This window comes from Hetaerina americana, unplaced genomic scaffold (assembly GCF_022747635.1).
Source record: "Hetaerina americana unplaced genomic scaffold, ioHetAmer1.1.p SCAF_21, whole genome shotgun sequence".
NCBI classification, from domain to species: Eukaryota; Metazoa; Arthropoda; class Insecta; order Odonata; family Calopterygidae; genus Hetaerina; species Hetaerina americana.
The window spans coordinates 3,005,322-3,026,437 of NW_027286775.1; the positions used below are offsets into that span (position 1 = coordinate 3,005,322).

The window sequence follows — 21,116 nt, forward strand, 5'->3', positions numbered from 1 at the left end:
ATTCATGAGCACTACGGTAGATGGCGCTGGGAGAGGTGGCTCCCAGAATACCCCTCCCTTAAACAATCTCACCACAGGAGTGGGGCACCAGGTGAACTCATCGATGGAAAACCTTTTTGTCCTCTACTCATAAATTGATCCGATTGCAGACCACGCTTTTTATGCGATCCGTCGACACTTAGCAAATGTGGACAGAGAACACCTCGTGAAAACACGCAACCGATGTCGCGAACAACGCGGGAGTCAGTCGCTGGATCAATCTCATGGAAATAGGGAAGCGTGATTGCGGGCGAGCTTCGTTCGGTGACTCGTGCGCTCGGCAAAGAGGGGCGGCACGGAGGGCCCCTCGTGGTGGGGCGAGGGCCGACTCACTCCTCCCGGCGAGGGTTCAACAATCGCGGCCCGCCCGCCCCGAGGTGGCCGGCCAGCCGTATTTAGGAAACGGACGAGGGGGGAAGTATTGATCGGAGAGTGAGTTCGGGGGACGCCCGTGGGGTCGGAAAGGGTTGGGAACCGTCTACCACAGCTTTTGGCACCCCTAGGGTGCGGAGGCCCGCTCGGCCGCAGTGGGGAGGCGGCGGCGTCAGTTGACCGCTCGACCCCGAAAGGGGAGCGGGGAGACCGCTCAGAGGACACCGCTCGGCAGTTGATCCGTCGATACGAATGGCTTTGTTTCCAAGAAGACGGTACGCCGCCCCCCTCTGCGTCTGCCGGCCAGTCCGCAGAGTCTCATATTTCAGCAAATTTGAAACGGTAACGACGCGAACTCTTTGAAACGCTCGTAAAATGAAAACGAAGGAAGAGATGCATCGGAAATGCCTAAAATGTAAAAAGAACACTAGCATTAACAAACACTGCTTTTCAAAACCAAAAAGGCCTACTAACCAAGAATCGCTTAACTGCAGGCAAAAGAAAGAAATTGGTCAAAGCCTGAAGCACATGAACAAATGGCAGCAAGACGTGTGCGACCTTAGAGAAGAACTTCGTAAATCGAGTTCAGAGGAGAGCAAACAGAACGGGTCGGGTAGGCAGGGAAATTAATGTTGAAATGTAAAAGGAAATGAGAGGCAGATATATCACGGAAATAACGAAAGGGAAAATTTAAGCAACGTACGATGGGACAACAATTTCGACCATTGTTACATTGGGAGGAAATATCTCAAAAAAAAGGAAAACGAAAACTTGCACTCATTGAGAGCATTATGATGAGTAGCTAAAACTAGCAGAGAAGAGAAACCAGTGATTTCAGCGACAAGCTCTGGCGCCCAGAATAATGCTCACTTCCATACTCAGCTTCTCTTTCGTCGCTCGCTTGACCTTGATTACTATGGGCTGTACTCCAAGATGTGTAACACATCGATGTTCACTCATTCCTACATTTTATAGAAAATGCAATTTCACTTCTACTTATCTACAATCTTATTTTGCAACCAAATGGCAAATTTGAAAAATAAAGATTACTCAAAAGTAACGTGCTTACTGACGCTTTGGAGGTGAAGAATGGGAATGAAGTTAATTAAATATTATGAAAAGTGAACTCTCAGTCAAATCAGCCGATTTGCGAGTGTCTCCACCTCGTTGCCCATGGAAATCGCGCGCGCGTATGCATACAATGTGCGGCAAAATAACTTCCTTTTTTAAAAGTGTTTTGCGTTTGGAAAAAAGGAAGTTATTAAACCACAATATATATATATATATATATATATATATATATATATATATATATGTATATATATATGTATATATATATATATATATATATATGTATATATATGTATATATATATATATATATATATATATATATATATATATATATATGTATATGTATATATATGTATATGTATATATATATATATATATATATATATCTATATATATAAAGGAGAGTGTTTGTTTGTATGTATGTAATTTGTTTACTTTTTTGCTGTCATAGAAACAGCATTTTTCCAACTATGCCAGCAGGATACTTTTGCAAGAACACTATTGTATTCAGAATTGCCGAGATATTATACGTGGAATACATCAAGGAAAGTCTTTTGTAGAAGAAAAATGGGCAACTTTGATCCTGAGAATAATATTTATTCATGTGTCGCATTGGGCCGAGTCTACCCAGTCCATCCTAACAACGCCGAATGTTATGTTTTAAGAATGCTTCTACATACCATTAGAGGACCTCGCTCATTTGCAGAATTAAGAACGGTAAACGGAGAAATATGTGAGACATTCAGAGAAGCTTGCCAGAATTTAGGGTTGCTAGAAGGAGATCAACACTGGGATGACTCATTGCGAGAGGCCAGTTTGATTTCTCTTACAGGACAAATCCGAATTTTGTTTGCCATCATAATCACCTCCTGTAATCCATCTAACCCAAAAACATTATGGGAAAAATATAAAGAATCAATGAGTGAGGATATACTGGCTAAAGTTCGAAGTGAAAATCCTACATTGGATATTACGTTTAACTCCGACATTTTAAATAAAACTTTGATTATTTTGGAGGAAAAGTGTATCACCATGGTTATCAAGACTTTAGTGGAACTCGGTCTTTTTGCACCTGCACAAGATCAACAGGGTGTATTTTATCCAGATTATATACGTGAAACTAGCTACAATGTCTTAGACTTAGAAGCATACATCGCGAATAAAAAGCCACTTCTTAATGGAGATCAGAAATTCGCGTACGAAACAATAATGGATCAAGTAGATAAACAAGAAGGAGGTATCATTTTTCTTGATGCTGCTGGTGGCACGGGAAAAACATTTTTAATTAATTTAGTTCTCGCTGAAATCAGGGTTCATGGAGAAATTGCTCTAGCCGTTGCATCTTCAGGTATTGCAGCGACATTAATGGAAGGAGGAAAAACAGCCCACTCTGCCCTAAGTTGTCACTTAATATTTCCCGACAAGAAAATCCCACATGTCATATAAATAAAACAAGCGGCCAGGCACAAGTTCTTATAGAATGTAAATTGATAGTATGGGAAGAGTGTACGATGGCTCATAAAAAATCTCTTGAGGCCCTCAACGCAACACTTCAAGATCTTAGAGGAAACTGCAGTTTAATGGGAGGAGCTCTGGTACTCCTGTGTGGAGACTTCCGTCAAACTCTGCCTGTCATTCCAAAATCGACTCCAGCCGATGAAATTTATGCCTGTTTAAAACATTCTGTTCTATGGAATCATGTCCAAGAAATTAGCCTTAAACAAAACATGCGAATCCTCTTAAGAGATGGGAATGCTCAACATTTTGCAAATAAACTTGAGGAGATTGGAGAAGATAGATTAGTTATTGAAGCATCTGGTATGATAAAATTGTCATCAGATTTATGTGTATCGGTGAAAACTGTCCGCGATATGATACAAGCAGTCTATCCTAACGTAAATCAAAATTATAAAAATTTAGAATGGTTGCGAGAAAGAGCCATTCTTGCTCCTAAGAACGATGATGTTAATGAAATTAACAAGGAGATACTAGCCATGCTGCCAGGAGACGTGATTGAATATAAATCGGTTGATACCGTAGTGGATGCTGACGAAGCCGTCAATTATCCAACGGAATTCCTAAATTCACTTGATCCAGCTGGATTGCCACAACATCGCCTTATGCTTAAAGTAGGATCTCCAATCATTTTATTGCGAAATTTAGATCCACCAAAACTCTGCAATGGGACACGATTGTGTGTGACAAAATTAATGAAAAATATAATCCAGGCAGTCATTTTAACTGGAAAAGGAAAAGGTGAAATAATTTTTATTCCACGGATACCTCTAATACCAACTGATCTTCCCTTCAACTTTAAAAGATTACAGTTTCCAGTCCGGCTAGCTTTTTCAATTACCATTAATAAATCACAGGGACAGTCTTTAAAGTTTTGTGGTGTTGATCTAAGATCGCCATGTTTTAGCCACGGGCAACTTTATGTTGCTTGCTCCAGAGTAGGTTCGCCTAAAAATTTATATATTCTTTCTCCTGGATATGAAACAAAAAATGTAGTTTATAAACAGGTGTTAAATAAAAAAGATTCTTAAATTTGTATGAAGTAGTGTATTATTGTACTTTATAATTTGTTGTTTTTATTTATGCAGTATATTTATATTATTGTTTCTCCCTAACCCGTGCAAAGCCGGGTATTCAGCTAGTATATATATATATATATATATATATATATATATATATATATATATATATATATATATATATATATATATATATATATATATATATATATATATATATATATGTATATATATATATGTATATATATATATGTATATATATATGTATATATAGATATATATATATATATATATACTTTGACCTTGACGTGGTGGAAGGGCTTGTGCGTTCCGATGACCCCTAGAGCTGTGCTGGCGGGAATAATAATAATTGCTCCTGGTAGGGTCACCAATGCCAGATAGGTCGAAGGTTAGGAGCCAGACGAAAGGTAGTCCACGCAGCGTCTGTTCCTCAGTGAGGCGGCTGCAATGGCGTCTGACCCCAGTGGGGCGGCCAGTAAGTGATGGTGTCACGTTAAATACACTATTGAGGATGACAACGGGAAACCTCCTCAGTTATCATTCCCAAGATAAATATGATGGCCACTACAGAGAATATGAGTCCAACAACTACGGGGCTTAGCCCAATCGGCCGTGCGTCGTGCCCAGCAGCGGGGGAGGCAAGGCTTCCGCGGTCGTCATCCCACGAAACCCTTGCAAGGGAAAACCGCAAGCAGCAGGACAAAAGACGCAGGGGAAGTACAAATTAGTTAGAATGGGAACTTGGAATGCTAAGACAATGATGAAGACAGGGAAATTGGAGAATGTTAAGCGAGAGATGGAAAGGGTAAATAAAGATACTAGTATTTTAGGTGAATGCGAGGTGAGATGGAAAGATAGCGGGGATTACTGGAGTGATAAGTATAGAATAATATACAGCAGCGGGGACGAGAGCCAACGAGGGGTACCATAGTATTAAATGAAGAGGTAGGAAGAAGCGTAGTCAACCTAGTGCAGGTAACGGATAGAATACTACTAGTGGAGATAAAAGCAGAACCGACGAACTTGGTTATTATTCAGGTATACATGCAACCTAAAAAACATTCGGAGGAAAAGGTCGATAGGGTACACGATCAATTAGAGGACATAATCGCGTATGTTCCTGCAAGGAAACATTTGATAGTGATGGGAGATGGGCATGCGACGGTAGGCGAAGGAGGAGATGGTAATGAGGTGGGGGACTACGGTTTAGGCACGAGCAATGACCGCGGGGAGAAAGCAGTTGAGTTCTGCAGGAGACAGGGGTTAGTCATCACCAACACCTTGTTTAGACACCACAAAAGACGCAGGTATACATGGAAAATGCCAGGTGACTCAGAAAGGTAACAGCTAGATTATATCCTGGTTAGACACAGGTTTAGGAACAGTGTGATAAATTCGCAAAGCTTCCCAGGAGCGGATGCGGACTCTGACCACAATTTAGTTGTTATGAAATGTAGAGTTCGTTTCAAAAAGATAAGGCAGGGGCGGCGAGTTAGAAAATGGAATGTAAAAGCATTAAATGGTTTGAAAAGGAAGGAGTACAAAAGGTGGTAAAGGAAATCATGGAGGATGGTAAAGAGCTAAGTACTATGGTAGAGAAATGGGTAAGTATCAAGAAAGGGATATATAAAGCCACAAAAGATACTATTGGAACCGTTAACGTTAAAAGGACTAGGAAACCATGGATCACGGATGAGATGATTACAAAGATGGATGAGCGGAGAAAATGGAAGAATGTTATTACAGAGATAGGAAAAATAAAGTACAAAGAGTTAAATAATAAAATATATGGCGGGTAATAATGTAGTTGACACAGGAAAGATCCAAGAAAGATGGAAGGAATATATAGAAGAAGTGTACAGTAAAGAACTTCGAACAACAAAGTTAGACATAGAAAGGAACATGACGTGGAGGAAGATAGCTTAGGTCCAAGCTTACTCGACGATGAGATAGAAAGGGCATTAAGGGAGATGAAACTAAATAATGCCGTGGGGGAGGATAACATTCCTGCGGAACTACTGAAATGTTTAGCCAAATGTGGGAGGAAGAGGCTATATGGGCTGATTCGTACTATCTATGAGGAAGGAATCTGGCCGGAAGACTTTGTGAGATCAGTTTTCGTTCCTCTTCCGAAAAAGCCGAAGGCTACATCATGTGAGGACTACAGGACAAAAAGTTCGATAACCAACGCAGCTAAAGTTGTTCCCAGGATCATAAACAAAAGGATAGAGAGTAGGGCAAATGATTACTCAGGGGATGATCAGTTTGGGTTTAGGAAGGGGAGAGGTACGCGTGATGTCATTGCAGTAATGAGATTGTTAATCGAGAGGAATATAAAATACAACCAGGAGGTATTTCCCTGTTTCGTAGATGTCGAAAAGGCCTTTGATAGAGTGAATTGGGAAAAACTAATGAGTATATTGCAGAAAATAGGAATACATTGGAGGGACAGGAGGCTAATCCGCAACCTGTACATGTCTCAAACTGCTCAGGTGCGAGTGGGGAACGGGGAGTCCGGTTGGGGAGTGTTAGGAAGAGGTGTAAGGCAGGGTTGCCCATTAACACCGTTGCTGTTCAACCTGTATGCAGAGGAAAGATTAAAGAGGCATGGGAAGAACTGGACGTAGGAATGAAAGTGGGCGGGGAATTCGTAAAATCAGTTAGGTTTGCTGATGACCAAGCTTTAGTTTGTCAGTCAGCCAAGGGACTGCAAGCATTGCTCAGTGAATTGGAAATTCAGTGCGACAGGTATGGGATGAAAATCAATATTGATAAAACAAAGGTTATGCGATTTTCTTTAAAGAAAAAGGCTAAGCCAAACATTAAAATAGGGTGGCAAAAACTAGAGCAGGTAGAACAGTTTACGTATCTCGGAAGTGTTTTGGACCAACACGGTCAAAGCAGTAGGGACGTAAGGAGAAAAATTGCGCTAGGCAAAGAGGCTTTCAAAATGAGGAGGGAGTTGATGACAGGGACGTTGAGTAAGGATGTTAAGAAAAGACTCGTAAAAACTTTGATATGGGGCGTAGCTATGTACGGCGCGGAAACGTGGTCATTGAATCAGGCGGATAGACGTAGATTGGAGGGTTTTGAAATGTGGGTGTGGAGAAGAATGGAGAAGGTGAAATGGATAGAGAATAAAACAAATGAGGAAGTACTTGGTATGGTGGGCGAAGAGAGGGGTTTGTTTGGAGAAATCCTCTGGATTTCCTGCAAGGAAAAGTGGATGAAGGGGGTATTGAACGGCAATGGGATGTTGAAGACTGTGATTGAGGGGAGAATGTTAAACAAGCGAGGAAATGGAAGGAACAGGATAGGGATGTTGGACGGGATGAAGGGAGGACTCAGGATGGCACTCAGTAGGAAGGAAAGTACTCAGAGATGAAGAGGGACCTGATGTAGAGTAGGATGTTTTGTTTTGCTAGGGGTCACAAATTATTTGATTAGTAATTATGTCCATCCAAAAACCTACCATAACCGGTAGATAACCTAATAATGATTATATATATATATATTTATATATATATATATACACACACACATGCATATAGATGTTCATTTTTAAAACATAGACACACAAAGAAAGGACACTCTTTTGCAGAAAGAAATTTGAAGGCGGGTGTTAGAAAATCACCAGAGACCCGTCACTTTTAATTTCTGCTAAGCAATTGAATAGAAGAATGTCACCATTAGGCTAGCATTATTTTAAATAGTAACGATCCCAAAGGTTGGTCACTTCTTTGCTTTGAATGTCTTCGAGGTACTGGAGTAAATTTAACGTAGTAGATGGGAAGAGGCAATGTATTAGTCGTGACAACTTTTGGAAAAAGCACAGTACGCATATTGAGATGTTTGAAAATCACTTTCGAAGAGAATCTTTCCGTAATATTTCACTTAATTCAATTAAAGAAAGAATAGGAATTGGGGTAACTCCGTTGAGAAACATTTCGAAAGTTATAAATAATATTGAACTCAGCTATAGCGATTTTGACCAGAAATCGGAGTGGTGCGAGATAGGGGGTGCTGTATGCATTAAATATCAGAAAAGGTACAGCAATGAAGTTTCGGAATGAAGTAATAGAATAGACGTAAAATATAAAATAGATGGGATCGAGTTACACATTTTGGACCGAGTCAAATTACCGGGTGTTGCAAAGGCATAAAAATTTTCATGGGGACACACTATAGTACATAGAAGGATATGCGGGTGAGCCTTAAAGAGATTAGGTTCCATCAGTATGAACAAATAACAAAGAAAGAGGTAAGTTCACTGTTCTTTCGTTTTGGCTAATTTGAAATCTGCTGCAATTAACTAGGATCCATGGGAGGAAAAGCCAATTCAGGTCTTGTATAAGATTAAGAGAAAATCCACTGGATTTGTTAAAACACATTTAAACGCGTGACGGGTCTACAGAAGGAATTCGTTTGGAAGCATCTTGATTTTCGAAGAGCAAGCACCACGCTTAGCCTACTTCCTTTCGCGATAAGCAATCCATAAAATTCAGTTCAAGCGCCCGAATATTTCTCTCTGAAGACAGAAATTCAACGATTCAGAAAAACACCCACCGTGTTTACAGTATGTATACAAGTATATATGGGAACGAATGCATATTAGCAAATGCAAATTCACACGTATGTAGGAAGTATCCGTATCCGTGCACGAATGGCTGGTGCCCCAAGATCTCACCTGGCACGCGTCCTCGCGGCTGCCTGCGTGGCGGGGACGTACGAGTACTATACCGTGTGCATGTGCTAATGAAAACGTACCCGAGATGTGTTCTTTCATGTTGGTTAGAGTTCACCTTGGGTACGCGTCGAGCTTTTGGGATTTTCGCGAAATGACTTAATTTCAGAACTAAACGGCAAACTAGGATAAGCCGCTCATTTCGTGATGAGTCACACGTATGTGAACAGAGAGAATCTCGGTACTAATGGATAGCTTAAGTTCGGATAGACTGGATGGAGGAAGATTACATCGAATCGAATACATTAAATCGAGATCGCAATGCAAATGGAACTGATTCCCTAATCCAGGACACCTAAACTCAAATGAAAATCCTCGAAATGTCTTTGATTTATTTACCCTCGTGATGGCAAAAGTCGCAATATCCGTATTAAAAAACATGCACATCGCGTGGTCTCAGTAGTGCAAATGTTTTTCGAGCGCCTACACATTAAAAAACATCGAAAGACCTTCGTCGTCATGTATGTAAACCACCTCGTGAGGTTGAACTGCAGCAATCAGCGACTGCAACATTCCCTCAATCCTCAACTTTCTCACCTCAAGTGCTTCTGGTCGATACCCGCCGCAATTCTGCCACCCCACCCGCGGAAAGGGCGCACCGACGCGACCCAGCGAGTGGCTGCTGGACCACTGCCTGCGGATCAACGTCAATTCACGCACACCTCCAGCCACGCCAGGGTCTCTCCCTCGTCCTCAGATGCGCTCGCTCTCATTCACTTACTTGTATTTCACTCTCCACTCAAGCTTAAAAAATATCCCCACGGCGACACTCCCCCAAGATCAGCCCTCCGATCGCGCGCCAAGACCCTGGAAAACGCTGCTCTTTCTTTGGCAAACCCCTTTACTACTCCTTTCAATAAATACTTTTCAGTAAATAGAAAAACATTTTAGATGTCACGAAATTTGATTGCGGTGCGACGGATTTCATCATACATGTAACATCTTTTGATACATTGCAACGTACGCAACTGTTACACATATAATACATATGATAATTAAATTTTTTTAAAGTTTACCCCAATTTTGTACCCGAGTACGTGGTACCTGAAGATGTCACATAAGGGATTAAACCTGTTGTACCGCAATCAAGTTGCGTGAAATCCACGAAGTTTATTTATTGCTCAAGATGCGGCTTCACGAGGTTGCGCCCGAGAGCACTGCGTTGTAAGTGTTTCAGCGGTAGACTGCCCTTCGTGAAATACAGCTAACTTTTCCCCTTCATTAAATTCTGAAACAAGAGTCTTCCTTTAAATCCTATCGCCCTACCCGTACTATTTGCACGAGCGAATAATCTTCCAGCGCAATTTGATCTTTCACTGCTCCTTCCATTTCTGAATGGCAGTTTGGCTTCCTCCCTGGAACATCAACTCTAAGTAACCTCTATATTTGGCACCAACATTTGAGGTTTTTTCATGCTCCTCATAATCAAAAGTCTGCTACATTGATTTTGCAAAAGCTTTCAACAAAATCAATCACCAGTTGTTGCTTTTCAAACTAAATGGTATCTACAATATTTATGTAAAACTGACACTCGGGAGTTCACCTTGAATTTTTTAGGTTTCTTCGGCGTTCCCCAAGGGAATGATCACGCGCCTTTTTTATTTGCATTGCATGTTGATGGCTTAGTTCACATAATTTACTCCACAACAAGTTGTCCAGTGCGCCAATGATGGCAACAGTTTCTATTAAATTGATTCTACTGACGACGGTATTACCCTGAGACATACTCTAGACACCCTAGTTAATAGATTTAATACTTGCCACCAGAAAATAAATCATTAGTTTTCGATTCAGTCTTCCACTTTCCGTGCAACTCCTCAAGCACGTGACTGCCACACTTTTCACGTCGAAGTCATCCGGCAGTCAACACTCTAGACAGTAATTAAACGTAGGACCCAAAATTTCTTTTTTTGCCACCAAGCTTCTCTCTCGTGAACACATCCAAAGTGCATCTTGCTGCATATGCTGCCAAGGTGATAAACGGGTTTAATTTATCGGCATGGAGTGGCATTGCTCTGACCGCCCTCCGTACTTCATCTTTGCCGCTGTTTTTCCTGTCCTAGAACTTGCTTCCAAATTTGGGCCCACAACCAGCATCCCTAATTCAACATTCTCTCTCATTGAAATCTGACCTTCCCTCATCATTTCTCCCTTGATTGATCGCCATGCCCAAGATGAGATACAACAAGTCAATGGAAACCCCACCAGAACTCCATTCCCTTCTCAGGGCTTTCATGTAGGGCGAGACTCAATTATCGACACGTTTCACTCCTCTATCTCTCTATCACCAAACACCCATTCGTCGTCCTCAGGACTCCAATCAGCCTGCAATCCTTTCTTCCAAAGACCTCCAAATTTAAGGCAGAGATTTGGTACCACGAGATTTGAGACTCGTATTTGAGATACATATTTGATTGTATTTTATAAATTGCATTGATCGATTTTTCACGATCGATTACATTGATCGAGACAAAAGACAGACTGGTTTAGATATCATGATAAAATGCTATGGGAAAATTTGTATTTTATGCCACCCCGCAGAATAGTATGCTCTGTGTACGCCTTCCTCGAGATTCTACCCCTTCAGGCATCTTGCTTTAAAACACTTGATCCGGGGATACGCTGTGTACCAAAACTGCCATTGCCAGATGTGCAAGGCACGCAGTCCAAGAGAGTCTCGGCGGCGAGGAGCGAGGAACCGGAGGCTCACTTTCAACAGACTCTCTCCCCTGCCCACCCGCCAAGCCTCCATCGGGCTACACGGGAGCGCAGGGAAGCACATCACGATCACTCCGCACTCTCCCATCCCATTTCATTTGCCCTCTGGACACCTCGAAATATTACAGTAATTCATCATTTTCTGTGAACGCAGCGACTCCATCGTAACAATCGATCCTGGATAAGCAGTGTACCACACTTTTTTGATTCTCATTTAATAATCTTGATGTAGGTGCAAAAATAATTGGCATATCACCTTGGATATGAATGCTTTTCATTGACTAACTTATTTTTTTAAATCGTTAAAACTGAAATAAAATACCAGTTTTCTTCCTAACTAAATGACAAATCTAAAATTATGCGAGGTTGTACTTCATTCCTCTCTCTCTCTCCCTTTTCCAGTACGTATGTTCATTGTACCTACTTGCATAAATAGAAAGCATAGCGTTTAGACGCCCTGTGAAGGTTTACATTGCAACCACACATTGGATAGGTATCTCCTGTTTATCCCGCTTATTCCGCTTTTTCGGGGAGGACGGGGGAGAGCATGGCACATTTACCTTCGACTTGACCACCAATTCTGACCATTGCTCGGCCCCGTGGCGAGAAAACGTGATGACACACACAGGGAATCAGCGTACAAAGCACTGTTCAATGTAATGCAGTTAAAAGCGAGGAAAGAAACGATTTCACGCGTTTCAGAGCTGGAGATGGATGGTCCGAAACTGGCCCCTGGCTTGGTAAGCATCCGCGAGTCGGTCGTCACGTCAACACTAATCCACAGGGAAGGAAGTTGGGACCATTTTACAAATAGGTATCGCTACACGGAAATAACAAACTACATTTAAATTGAATAGATTTGTACGCATATGCCTAAAATGCGTGAATGAGTGAGTTCCGGTGAGCTGATGTTTATTCCCATTTGTCACGAATTCACGAAGAAATCCCAGTTTTTCCTAAGGGAAAGGAACAAACGGTTTTCTCATGCCAATACCATTGATTACCAATTCCTGTAATGACTGGTGACCGAACAACCCCTGCCACACGCCCTCTGGGCGGATAGGATTTCCCCGGCTTCGCCTTATCTCTTCCGCCGACGGACGACCTCCTTTCGATTCCTAGTTCTCCTTCCACGTCCAACCCGCTCCAACCACCCCCCCTCCACCCACCCACACACACACTGCCAACACACCAGAAACACGGCACACTCAGACATTCCGGGACAGCTTCTGCACGTTGAAATTCACCCATGAATGCGAAGGGCACCGAGCAACAGATGGAACGTTCTTGTTTTCAGTTCCCGGGACGCCGCTCGAAGGCTCATGAATTCAAACGAGTAAAAACAAATGAAAATGTGCGAACTGGCATTTCCTCCTCCCGCGAATCTGGGAGCCTGACACCCCGCTTGGGGCGCCGCGTTGGATCCCTCGACCACCGCCATAGCGGTCTGCCCCCCTACACCCCACTCCTAGAGTTTTCCAGGGTATTTAGGGAACGTTTCCAATTTCTCAGGGCATCCCACGAGGGCAAACAAGTTTGTTTGGCTAAATATTGGTCATGTGGTAATACTTATTGTCTTAGAGAGTCAGAAATGCTCAATAGTGTCACTGTGATCTCGAGCGAGTGGCATAATAACCTGCCGTCATTCCTGAAGTATACGTGAAGAAGTGCAAAACATGGATTAAACGCGCCCACAGACCAGGAAATATTTTGTAACCATTGGTTACTGCCATGGAGTAGAGTTGAGTAAAAGCAATATGGCTCTCCTGGATGATGAAAGCAATACTGTAAAATATTTGTGACACGCTGTCTTCCTAAAACGGTACACCATTTTATCCCAAGGACGTATCATCGGACCTCTTTCCTTCCTTCCTCCCATTGATGACCCTAACACCGCCATGAAGAGTAAAGCTCGCTTGCCGACAACGACAGAGGTTTACAGAGAACTGCTAACTCTAAGAATGAACCAGCATTAGTAGATGAAACTACTGCAATAAAGCCCTGGTGCCACACACGGTAGTTAGAATTGAACTTAAAAAGTGTACAGTGAAAAATATTTGGAATAGGAGTGGTTCCCTCCCGAACGCCGACTGCTTCAACATTACCGACACAGCAAGTTTAGACCATATTAAATACTTGTGCGATACCCTTACATACTCTCCTGGACGACACACGTTTAGAATATGCTTCTAGTAGTTCGTGGGACCCTAATGAAGTTGGATTGATTGCCGAATTAGATCAAGAGCAGCAAAGAGGAGGTCTACTCAGATCGTAACATGGAAGCATGTGAGACACGAGAGATCAAGTGCGGAGCCAATAGATTCAAAGGGTAGTTTTCCTCAAAGAGAATAATGTGAATTTTCATATTCTGAGTAGCCTGAAATGTTAACTGCTTCATCAAACACTTGTCCTGGGTACTAGCCGCTCGTCTTACATGCACGTTTAAGTATTTCAAACTTAAATGCCACACAGCACATGCCGATTATTTTAAATAAAGGGAGCGTTCCAAAAGTAATGCAATATAATCTATTGCATTACTTCTGCATGCCTGTATTCTGCGATTTTATTGGTACCTAACATTTAAGCTCAACGTAGTTCTGATGTTGCATGCCTGGAGTGGAATCACCACACGAGACATGGCACCCTGTCACACACTTCACAGGAGACTACCAGGGTACCACTTAGATAGACTGACACCTCAAATGGCACGCCGAAAGTGGAGAGGTCAGTTTTATTACTTGCATTGGCATTCTACCGTTTAAGGTGGGTTTTAACAGTATCACATTAAATATTCGTACAGCATTCGATCAACAGAAAGTCTGAAAATCTTCTCTTGACACACATACGGTCCAAGTATGATGAAATATTTCCTGTAAAGTAAAGAATATGGCGAACAAACGGGTAACCGGAAAAAATTGGCATAATAAACTGTTGAAATACAAATATATCAATAGAAAAAACTTTCGGGCCATTTTTTAGCTTAAGTAAGATTCACTGCCTCATTTTATGCAATTTCTACGCGGTGTCCTTCAGTGGAGAGTCGAAGTGAGGCGACATACGAGGCAGGAGGACGAGAGCGGGAAGCCGACTAGTTATACGCACGCGCGTCGAAACGACAGGCGAGGCGTTCAAAAGCGAGAAACTTTCTTTCGATCAGGTCATGATTTTTCCGGCACATCCGGCCCGGATATTCCAGGTTGCTGGAGAATGCCAAAGCCAAGAGCTGCCTGCACCTAGAGACGAAAGGCGGGCCCACTTGGAGAAGCAGACCACCGGCCCAAGGGCGACACTCACCCTTCTTGCCTCGGGGGTCCGCGGCGGCAGTGGACGACGCCAGCCTCTGGTGGTGGACACCCCCTCCGCACCCCGCTTCGCCCGCCACCTGCACCATTTTCCTCTTGTGGCTGCACAGCTTGGCGAGGTCGTGGGTGGCCGACAGCAGGGGTCCCGTCATCTCCGACCAAGGCTTGGTCGGGACCTGCGCGGGAGAGAGATGAGGGGTTACGCGGGGTTCAATCACAGGATCGGGACCAATAATTCTCAGGCCGTCTTACGATCAAGTTATGTATGCCCTGCTGGACCAATACGTTGGAGAGAGGTCGAACGACCAATCAAGAGAGAGTAAGAACAATTTCCCTCACGCTGAGAGAGAAAGCAATTAAACGTCATCCATCTTTTAGGAGCTCGATAACACAAGCACCGAGGTTTAATCAATGTTGCAAATAAATTTCATAATGCCACTAATATAAAGGGGGCTCGGGAGGAGGTCATAATCAAAGTCTCGCATTGCAAAGAAGTCAAAACTTGCAGATGAAGGAACATGCTTATCGTCGAAATTTGCAAGAAGTACTACTATTTGCAAACATTTTTCTTTAAAATTCTACACACAAACTGATAAATATTTAACTATTTGAACACAAACATTTTTCTATATTTGTTGTTTAAGATAAGATTTTAGATTTTTAAGGCTTACACCTATAAAGAGAAAAAGTTCTTATCTTATACGAGCTCTGAAATCCCGTACATCGTATGTACGAGATTTCAGAGCTAAGACGACATTTGGAAATGGCAAAACACGCAATGTTTTTTAAGGTTCTAGAGGTGGATGTCCAGCAGGGAACGGAAAGTCTACTTCGTGTTCCCTGTGTGTATTGGGTTATTTGAGGGAGAGAGAGGTCTTAATCCAGTAACTAAAAATACCGTACGCATTAAAAGGGAGGATATTAACATATTTTCTTTTTATTCTATGATAATACGAGGCTAGGCTGAAAATTAATGCACACATGCTTATAGGCGCGAACGATATGACCTTCAGAAGCTCGCCCGGTAGGATGTGGAAGTAACATTCCCCCACAACACTCGTGCACAGGTTTGAGGTCGTTGCGTTAATCCAGTGTATTTCGAGAAATCAAAGTATGGAGCCGTGTTCTAGTGCTATGTCAACGCGAGACAAACAGCATGCTGTTATCGAATTTTTAAATGCTGAAAAAATGGACTCCTCCTGAGATTCATTATTGTTTAAAGGCTGTTTATGGTGACGATGCTGTTGATAGGTCTGCAAATCGATGGGTGGTAAAATTTCGTGGTTGCGAGACTGGAAAAGCCATAAGTTTTGTTTTGGGATGCTCACCGAGTTTATGTGACCGATTTTCGGTAACGAGGGGCAACGGCCAATTCTTCTCAGTATATACAACATACTCCATAACAGCTCCGACGTCGAGTTTGTCATGTTAAAGACGGCATGGCGCCAATAAACTTGCAACGTGACAACGCTCGTCCACACACCTCGCGCGCAACTGGAGAGGCTCTGCGAAACGTGAAATTTGAACCGATTCCACAACCTCCTTATTCCCCCGATCTTGCGCCTTGCGATTTTTATTTTTGTCCTAAACTCAAGATAGACCTAAAGGGTAATCTTTACACGTCGGACGATGAGGTGAAGGCAGCTGTCAAGTCCTGGATTTGAGAAAAGTCGGAAGAGTTTTTCAGTGACGGAATGAAAAAACTTCTTACACATTGAGAGAAATGTGTTAGCCTTAACGGTGACTATGCTGAAAAATAAATATATGATTTTGAAACTTAAGAATTGTCCGTAAATGTACTTCTTTCCCGATCTTGCCATTTGTTTTTGTTCGCGCTCTATAAGCATGTGTGCATTAATTTTCAGCCTAGCCTCGAATTTTCATAGAATAAAAAGAAAATATGTTAATATCCTCCCTTTAAATGCGTACGGTATTTTTAGTTTCTGGATTAAGACCTCTCTCTCCACCAAATAACCCAATACACACAGGGAACCCGAAGTAGACTTTCCGTTCCCTGCTGGACATCCACCTCTAGAACCTTAAAACAATATTGCGTGTTTTGCCATTTCCAAATGTCGTCTTAGCTCTGAAATCCCGCACTTATGCCTTTTGCTTGATTTTAGAATTTATGTAGATATACTTAACAGATATTAGCAATTTTTACATGCACGTAAAAAAATAGGCATTCACTAGCAATTGCCAAATGCAGGTGTCGGAATCGTAACTTAATACAACACCGTCAAATACTAAAATAATCAACGTTCGAGTGTTCGCAGTCCAGCCTGAGGCTGGCGGTCGTCGGTGGACGAGTCGGCCATCGGTCCATCCGATCAGAGGACAAGGGGCGAGGCAAGAGTGTCCCACCGACTCGGGGAGGAAGCTCATGAAATCCGAATTTCAAACCCAAGCAAGCACTGGCTCCAAGTCGTACATGCTATCAATTTGTAGACGCCAACTTTCCCATAATTTAGTGATCATGGGGCCAGTTTTTAGAAAAATTGCGCCCTTTTCTTGGAGCGAAAAGCGCGTCAGTTTTCTGAACCACCCACCTTTGTGAGAGGGAAGTGGGTATTTCCTAGGGGGAAAAAGGACAGTGGGGCAAAGTACTCAACACAGGTAAGAAGACATCATACGAGTATATGCGGTGTCCCGACTGGTTAGGCACTAGGGCGTGCATGTTTAAGGTGGGTGCCTAAATGTAAGGCACCTAATTGAATGGCAGCTAGAGTTTGGAAACGCTAAGCAGTAGTACTCCCATCTATGCAGCTGAGAATAAGGAATAAACAAATGATGTTGGAATATTTTGATATACGAGATAGCTTGCGCAAACATTTGTTAGTGGTTACAAAACCTCGCAATGGTTTTTGCGTAATTCTGAGTGCACAACTCATTCACCGATCTCCTATTGAAGATTTCCATTTCTTTCTTTCAGTTTAGTAAATTGGGCGATTTTTGGTACTAGTTTCGTATTCATATCCTCAATTGAACTACATTTCCCCTTCATAGATTATCCGCTTATTTATTTTGCTTTAATTATTAGGTCAGATGATATCCCATTTCCATAATTTTAAACTTTTTATCTTATTACATGGTCTTTTACTCAAGGGAAATTTTTCGGTCTGGTCCGTAATTGTTTCAAGATATGCTTTGTGTCGTGTGCACTTCATTTAGATTTATGCGTACTTTTGTTGCTTAATGTTTAAGATTTTTAGGTTTAGCTTAGTATAAATCAAATATTTATCCTACAATCATTCTTGGTCGGTGCTTTTTCATGCTCGTGGATTTGATTACTTTGTGGGCTAACGTAGTGAAACGGTGACTCCCTTTGCCATGGATTGGCGAACGACTTATGATTGATTACCCAGTGACAGCTACCGATGCAGACAGCTCCATTTCTACATAGGACATTAATAAATCCTTACACTCTCCTAGCACAACATTACGCTTGAAGATCATTTTCTGCAATGTTTATGCACCAAAATAAGATTTAACAAGCACACAAACGAGGCACGGCACCAACACGGTGATATGCCGGGGCTTGCGATAGAAAAAAAGACGTTCATAGTCATGAAATGAAGCACCAAACAAGTAAATATGTTCTTACCTATATATTTCAAGTAGGAAATATGTTCTTACCTCTACATTTCAAGTATCTGTATCCAATAACTTGATTAAATTAAGGATATTACAAAAATTGAACCACATTTATGCGGAAGACGCCAAATTTTTCTTACCTAAGGAAAGCACCGCCTTTTCCCATCTCGCGTTAGCAAAGCCCTTCGGTTTTTCAACGAGCAAAATTATACTTTCTCAAAGAAATAAGCAACGTTGCCGTGACCAACATATGTATATAATACACACCCGCCATGGCGATTATTCTTCTGCTAGTTGTCTCGCTTCTATCACTTGGAATTATGGGGTCACGATATGGTGTATTTAGGATACACCTCTCGTATGCTAATTCCGGGGGCCGAAATAGGAGCCTGAATTTGCGCCCTCTTGCTGCCTAAAGAGTTTGGACACCCTTCCAGATGGCGTCCACCCTAAATTTGAGCGATCGTGGAGCATAAGTGGCGAGTCTGGGCGCAGCTATAGTCGCACCCAACGTATAGCGTCTCGGGAAGAATCATCGTCCAGCAGGAGGAACTGTACAATAAACGAACTCCACAGTGCGAAATTCTGGAGAGGCCTCGGCCCCGATATTAGGTTGGTTCCCTCGCGCCCTCGCATACGTTACACGCACCGCTGGGCGCGCGCGACAGATGGTTCGTCGGTTGGCCCACGAGGAGTCGAGCGAGATGCGTTATCGGCAGACCGCTCGATCCAGATAAGACCAGAGGCCACGGCGGACACGCCAGCCCCCGTCTCGCCACTGCCCGCCCCCGTTAGGATAACTCAGGTGTGGATAAGGGCGCCGCACAGTTGGGGCCCTCCTGCCGTTGGGCGCGACGCACCGTCGCCCCAGTGGCCACCTCTTCCAGCCCAACCCGCGAACTCTAAGCCAACCGCTGGAGGTGGCGAGTCCGGAGTTGACTCCGGATGATGGCCACTGCATTATTTAGAAAACCCGGGAGCGAGTCTTGAAAGGGGGATTAACCTAGTGATGTACATACAGATATGATAGCCGATATCATGTGAAATTTTATTATAGCATTATATTTTGAATATGCTAACTTTATTTTCTGAAAAATTGAACGTTTATAACAGCAGTTATTCTGCAGGTCTCTGCTTAGAATTGGGGCCTTTATCGAGCATTTAATCATGTAACGTGCATGAGCTTAAGATATGATTGGCATGGATGACATATCTGTGACAAATTTTCAGTGTTCTTCAATAATTTAAATTAGGCAACAATAACGTAAACCAAGCCAAAGACTGGACTTCACTAGCCTCCTGTCAAATAAATATGTAATGTTTAGGCATTGCAAATAAATACTTCAATATCAATGCCCATTTTCAAATATGAGATTCTATTTTGGAGAGTGAGAGACTTCAAAATCTTCCACTGATGCTAGTCGCATCCAAACCAATGACATATGTTGGTTAGATATTTAATTGCAGTAAAGCTTCGTAATACAGAAAATATTTATTTTAAATGTCTACATATTTAAATTTGTGCATATTCACGTCGGCAGCCCAATTCTTATCGAACAATTTAACTAAAGTCCTCAGACATCAAGGTTTGTTTAAGGCAACGGACATCTGAACAACTGCCTGGCCTCGATTACCATCACGACATAGCAGCTGGTTAGGAATAGGGATCCTGCACATACTCATGAACGTCACACAAAAACTTACGAAGATAGTTAATTAGTCAGTCAACAGAAATAGTAAACCTGACTATTTGAAACACAATTCAACAGAAAAAAATGTCGAAGCACTATATATAAATTTGACAGGAGGGTATAAGTTTCCAGTCTTTGGCTTGGTCTACGTTTTTCTTGCCTAATTTACATATTAGCGGAGCACTAACATTTGGATTATCCTAAGATAAGGCTTTCGGAATCGTCAACCATACTCCTTTAATTACATAAACCGAGAAATGTTGTCAATATCGACGATCCTCCATTTGCCATTTCCTCTTTCTCAAGCACCGCTCGCAGAGAGTGGTGGTCGCTAGCATCTCCTCTCCATGTCTTCCTTCCCGTCCCCTGTGGCGTCCCGCACACGTCCCGTCCTCAGACCCCTTTTCTTAACCTACTACTTCCATTATGTCCGGCGTCTATTTGATCAACAGTCTTACCAACAGGACGAGAGATACATATTGAAGAGAATTGCTACAATTATTCCCTCCAATCTCCTCTCCGATTACTTGATGACCGGTGGTTTAAATGAATTAAGATCAATCAATTTCTTGAAGTCAGCCTCATTAAAACTGAAACCGCTGCGCAGCCATTCTTTAACAGGCCAAATGATCCCGGTCACTGCATCATACAAGGACATCCACGTTACTTTTGGCAATAAGCTCAATATAATTTAATGCTAATATTTATGTGGTAAATCATGCCGCTAATGTATAGTCACAAGAGGAGGGTGCATGTAGCACTTCCCAGCTGGATGCTACAACACAAGCTTCCGAGCTCATGCCTTACTCGAACGAACTGACTTCTCCACCAACTTTCATTCCTATCTCCAGTTATTCCCATGCCTCGTAATTCATTTCCTGTACAATGTAATGTCGGGGCAATACGGATTTTTCCTTCTTTCTTCCTGATAGCGCTTTCACCTTCCTGTCAAGTGCACCAATTTCACCCTACCTTTGTAAACTTTCCATGTCCTCCTACTGCGCCTTCCACTACGCTTTTTACGCCCT

General features: G+C 42.4%; 1 protein-coding gene across 2 annotated transcripts in view; it reads right to left on the bottom strand.

The window, feature by feature from the left end:
• The window catches only part of LOC139688654 (mucin-4-like), a 188,716-nt gene that overhangs the window by 66,310 nt on the left and 101,290 nt on the right, over positions 1-21,116 (bottom strand). For both annotated transcript variants that reach the window (XR_011700775.1, XM_071586220.1), the window contains exon 4: positions 14,796-14,979. Coding sequence is in view for 1 of the 2 variants with exons in the window: in XM_071586220.1 (XP_071442321.1) it covers positions 14,796-14,979 (184 nt within the window). In the remaining variant the exon portion in view is untranslated. The remainder of the gene's footprint in view (positions 1-14,795; positions 14,980-21,116) is intronic.